Source organism: Diceros bicornis, chromosome 26, assembly GCF_020826845.1.
Source record: "Diceros bicornis minor isolate mBicDic1 chromosome 26, mDicBic1.mat.cur, whole genome shotgun sequence".
NCBI classification, from domain to species: domain Eukaryota; kingdom Metazoa; phylum Chordata; class Mammalia; order Perissodactyla; family Rhinocerotidae; genus Diceros; species Diceros bicornis.
This window is the reverse complement of record NC_080765.1, coordinates 47,694,029-47,698,953: the sequence shown is the minus strand read 5'-3', so window position 1 is coordinate 47,698,953 and position 4,925 is coordinate 47,694,029. Positions and strand designations below refer to the sequence as shown.

Below are 4,925 nucleotides of genomic sequence, written 5' to 3'. Positions count from 1 at the left end.
CCTACAGACGACATTTTATGTGAATTCAAGTCTCTGGTTTTAACTGGCCAAGAGGAGGGTGGGTCGGTGCTCTGCCACAATAGGTCCAGTACTGCTTTGTTTGGCCAGTCCGTCCCTCAACGGCTGACCTCGCTGACCAGTGCTGACGTCCTGGCTGAGGACTGAGTGAGGCTGCAGTGGCTACTCCAGTTACAGGCCAGGATGCGTTTCTCAGTGGGCCAGATGGGTGGCCCTCCTCAGTCTGTCCCTCCCTGTGATGTAGCACAACAGAAGGCTGGCAGGACCACATGCTCCCCACCGCCCCTGAGGGCCGGAACCGGGCACACCTGGGCCCTCGTTGACCATCCGGGCAGGGCCTAACTGCCGAGTTCACTCTGCTGCCTGAGAGGGTGGTGGGTATGGAGCCATGGACTCATCAGATGACCGAGGGTGGACCATCCGCCACAGCTCACCACAGCCTCGAGGACCCAGGCCCTGGGGTCAACACCCTCAGCAGGAAAGCCACCTGCTGACGGGGTGTGTGGGGCTCGGCCCAGGAGTATGGCCGGTGCCCTGAAGGTCAGCTGGGCAGGGGGAGGCGATTGCTCTGAACGTGGCCCGCACACTCAGGGACCACGGCCTCTGGCTATAAGCCTGTCCAAAGTCTGGCCCAGCGGACCCCCATCCCTGCAGTCCCCTCGTCAAGCAAGGGACCAATGGTGTCCTTCCACCTGGGGCGTCTCTTGGTCTCATTCTGACCAGGCCAAGCTCTTATTATTCTGCCTCCCAGGTCAGAAGGTCAGACGGAGGTCATGGAACTTTTCCATCCAGTCTCCTGGATGGAAGCAGCCTCTCCTGGGACCCCAGACCCCTGGGAAGGGTCTGGAAGGGCGGATTCTGGGGCTTTTGATCTCGCTGCCTGTGCCCCCACATTGAGGAGGGCTTCATGCTCACCTGGAGGAGAGGCTCTGTGTGCAGGGTCCCTGCAGCTCCTTGAGCAGCTCCTAGGACACTCGCTGTGTCCCAGGTGCATTTAGATGCCCTTGGCTTCTTGGGGCTGCACTGCCCCATCCAGGGCCATGGCCAGTGAAATTTAGATCAGTCCAGTGAACACACTCAGTTCCTCGATCACACCAGCCACGTTTCCAGGACACGAAGCCTGTGTAAAGCCAGTGCACACAGACCACTTCCTCTCTGCCCCCTGCTTGTGGATTGGCATCCACCTTGCCCAGTCGAGGAAGGGCCTGGACCAGGAGCCAGGCACCCAAGATTCAGTAGGGGGGCTCCCTGGAAATGCAAAGTCCTGCCATCCATGGGCCTCCCCCGCCCTCATCAGCCACTGGTCACCAGAGGAGAGCTCACCCCCAGCAAGAGGTCTAGATTTGACCCCAGGACCTGCTGGCAGGTTGTGACCCTGAGAAGGGTCATGGAGAAGGTTGTGAAAACTTTCCTGGGAGGGCAGCAGAACCCCCACCCATTGCTGGGCTGAACACAGAGCCCCTGCACCTCTGCGTGGATGTCTTGCCTGGACATAGTCCAGGTGACCAGCCAGCCTGGACCTGCTTCGGGGCAGACTCTGGCCCAGGGTCAGCTGGCGTGGGGTGGGCCAGCCCTGCCCCCTCCTTCCTGGTCCTGAACCTGGACTGGGAGGTCTTCCTGGAAGGGTCTGGCGGCTTTGATCCCTGGGCTCTTCCATCCCTGAGCCCAGGGCCTAGAGGGAGGAGGGGCTCCAGTTACAGTGTCCCTTCCCCTCCACTCTCCGCCCCTCAGTGACCCTCATGGCCAGTGTCTCCGTGCTCCTGGGCCTTGGCCCCTCCCCTCTCCCCGCCCTGAGCTGACCACAGAGGGACCAGGCGGGGGAGGGGCCGGCACCACATGCACGGCCTCAGAGCGCGGAGACCCAGAACCCACCCAGCCCCTGGCACCAGGGTGTCGAGACGGAGCATCTGCTGTGGGCTCTGGCCTCAGGGACCAGAGGGGAGCCCAGGGGATCGGCCAGGGGCCTGAGAGCAGGGGCGCAACCCAGGCCTGGGACAGTGGATGCCTGCCGGGAGCAGGCTCGGCAGGGGCTGAGGAGGGGCTGGCGGCCACACACCCCCCCTGGGCCTGGCAGCCCCATGCGGGCCCCAAGGACGCTCCTGCTGCTGCTCCTCATGGTTGTACTGACCTTAGGGGCCAGCCTGCCGCCGGGGCCCAGGAGCCACCTAGGCATGTGCCCCAACGAGCTCAGCCCCAATCTGTGGGTGGACGCCCAGAGCACCTGTGAGCGAGAGTGCGTCGGGGACCAGGTGAGCACGGGCGCCCCCACTGGCCCAAAGCGGGGACAGACATCATAGGCAGCCCAGGGCACCTTGGGGGCTTGGTCGGCCTGGGGAAGCTTGATCCCACCCATCCCCAGGTCTTGTGGGCAGAGAGGACTCCGGCAGCTGCACTGCAGCCCCCAAGCCCGGGAGCCCGCTTCCTCCTGTGGCTCCCCACACTCTTCTGACGGGGTTGTGACCGTATGAGGGTCCCAGGGGACACCCCCAGTTTTTGTCTTCATGTGTCTGAGGATTGACAGGCCCCCTTCACTCCCCAAACCTGCCCACCCCACCCTGGGACCAGCTGTTCTCAGGACCAGGGAGGCAGAAAGGCGGGGCCCACATCTGGATGCCCCCCCTCTGCAGCCCGCCTGCACCAACTGCAGCGGCCTTGAGTATGGCCTCCCTAGCCTCAGTTTCCTCGTCTGTACGACGGGAATAAGAATAAAACCTGCTTTGGGGGGTGGGGGTCTGCAGACTTGGTAATGACGTGACAGGGTCACTAGGCTCATCACAGGGGATGGACAGCAAACTTCTGCAAACTGGTTCAGCTTTCCAGAGGGGAAAGTGAGGTTCGGGGGGAGGCAGCATGCTGACACACAGCAATGCTGGGGCCCCGAGCAGGGCTGGGGGGTGTTAGGGCACCGGCTGAGCTGCCCCCACCCCCCAGGACTGTGCGGCCGCAGAGAAGTGCTGCATCAACGTGTGCGGACTGCAGAGCTGCGTGGCGGCCCGCTTTCCCCACAGTGGCCCAGCCACACCTGCACCAGTGGCCTCGTGTGAGGGCTTCGTGTGCCGTCAGCAGGGCTCCAACTGCGACATCTGGGACGGGCAGCCTGTGTGCCGCTGCCGCGATCGCTGTGAGAAGGAGCCCAGCTTCACCTGCGCCTCTGACGGCCTCACCTACTACAACCGCTGCTACATGGACGCTGAGGCTTGCCTGCGTGGCCTCCGCCTGCACGTTGTGCCCTGCAAGCACGTCCTAAGCTGGCCACCCAGCAGCCCAGGGCCACCCGAGACCACTGCCAGCCCGATGCCTGGGGACGCCCCGGTGCCACCTGCCCTCTACAGCAGCCCCTCCCCACAGGCGGTGTATGTCGGGGGCACAGCCAGCCTCCACTGCGATGTCAGCGGCCGCCCGCCGCCCGCCGTGACCTGGGAGAAGCAGAGTGACCAGCGGGAGAACCTGATCATGCGGCCGGATCAGATGTACGGCAACATGGTGGTCACCAGCATCGGGCAGCTGGTGCTCTACAACGCCCGGCCTGAGGATGCCGGCCTCTACACCTGCACCGCACGCAACGCCGCTGGCCTGCTTCGGGCCGACTTCCCACTCTCTGTGGTCCTGCGGGAGCCAGCCAGGGACAGGGCCCCCAGTGCCCCTGCCCCGGCAGAATGCCTGCCCCACGCACAGACCTGCGCCGGCCCTCCCTCCGGCCACGTACTCTGGCACTTTGACCCACAGCGGGGCGGCTGCATGACCTTCCCAGTCAGCAGCTGTGATGGGGGCACCCGGGGCTTTGAGACCTACGAGGCGTGCCAGCAGGCCTGCACCCTTGGCCCTGGGGACGCCTGCGTGCTGCCAGCCGTGCAGGGCCCCTGCCAGGGCTGGGAGCCACGCTGGGCCTACAGCCCGCTGCTGCAGCAGTGCCACCCCTTTGTGTATGGTGGCTGCGAGGGCAACAGCAACAGCTTCGAGAGCCGCGAGAGCTGTGAGGAGGCCTGCCCCGTGCCGCGTACCCCGCCCTGCCGGGCCTGCCGCCTCCGGAGCAAGCTGGCACTGAGCCTGTGCCGCAGTGACTTTGCCATCGTGGGGCGGCTCACTGAGGTGCTGGAGGAGCCTGAGGCGGGCGGTGGTGGCATCGCCCGTGTGGCCCTGGACGATGTGCTCAAGGATGACAAGATGGGCCTCAGGTTCTTGGGCACCAAGTACCTGGAGGTGACGCTGAGTGGCATGGACTGGGCCTGCCCATGCCCGAATGTGACGGCTGGGGACAGCCCACTGGTCATCATGGGTGAGGTGCGAGATGGCGTGGCTGTGCTGGATGCTGGCAGCTACGTCCGCGCTGCCAGTGAAAAGCGTGTCAAGAAGATCTTGGAGCTGCTCGAGAAGAAGGCCTGCGAGCTGCTCAACCGCTTCCAGGACTAGCCCCACCTCTGCCCTGCACTCTGCCCAGCCTGTTCTCCCGTCCCTGAATACAAGCATGTCCCTGGACCTTGGGGCCTGCTGGTGCTGGGCCTTCTGGGGGTCCTGACCCCGGCAGGAGCCCCCATGTGGAGCCTTGGTCCTTCCCCTATCCAGCCTGTTCTCCAGCTGCGGTTCTGCCACAGTCTGGCTCCAGTCCGAGGTCACCAGGGAGCACCACTTCCCTCCTGGGGAGCTTCCTGTGTCCCTGCAGGAGCACGAGCCAGGACCAGCCCGAGGTGGGCACCACCTCCCGTGGCAGGAGGCGAGGCAGCTGGCTCAGTGCTGCCTGAGCAGTCCCTGGACCCTCGCTCCCTCCTCTGCTGCCTGAGAGGAGCAGCAGGGTCCAGGACACCCCCAAGCCCTGACCCCATAGGCGAGACACCTCCTGCCCCCTGCATGGAACCCACAGAGACAGCTTGCCCACCCAGCACCACCCAGCAGGAGGCATGGTGGAAACC

At 64.8% G+C, this 4,925-nt stretch overlaps 1 protein-coding gene across 1 annotated transcript; it reads left to right on the top strand.

Moving 5' to 3' along the window:
- The first annotated feature begins 1,583 nt into the window (after window positions 1–1,583).
- On the top strand, window positions 1,584–4,891 carry WFIKKN1 (WAP, follistatin/kazal, immunoglobulin, kunitz and netrin domain containing 1). The gene is made up of 2 exons (XM_058570470.1): window positions 1,584–2,267; window positions 2,950–4,891. The coding sequence occupies exons 1-2, from the start codon at window positions 2,097–2,099 to the stop codon at window positions 4,426–4,428; spliced, it is 1,650 nt and encodes a 549-aa protein (XP_058426453.1). The 5' UTR covers window positions 1,584–2,096; the 3' UTR covers window positions 4,429–4,891.
- Window positions 4,892–4,925: the final 34 nt, after the last annotated feature.

Excerpts from the sequence above, each read along its gene's own strand:
- WFIKKN1 (XM_058570470.1), top strand. The coding sequence starts at position 2,097 with ATGCGGGCCCCAAGGACGCTCCTGCTGCTGCTCCTCATGGTTGTACTG. Across the intron at positions 2,268-2,949 it reads GAGAGTGCGTCGGGGACCAG|GACTGTGCGGCCGCAGAGAA; the intron begins GTGAGCACGGGC and ends CCCACCCCCCAG.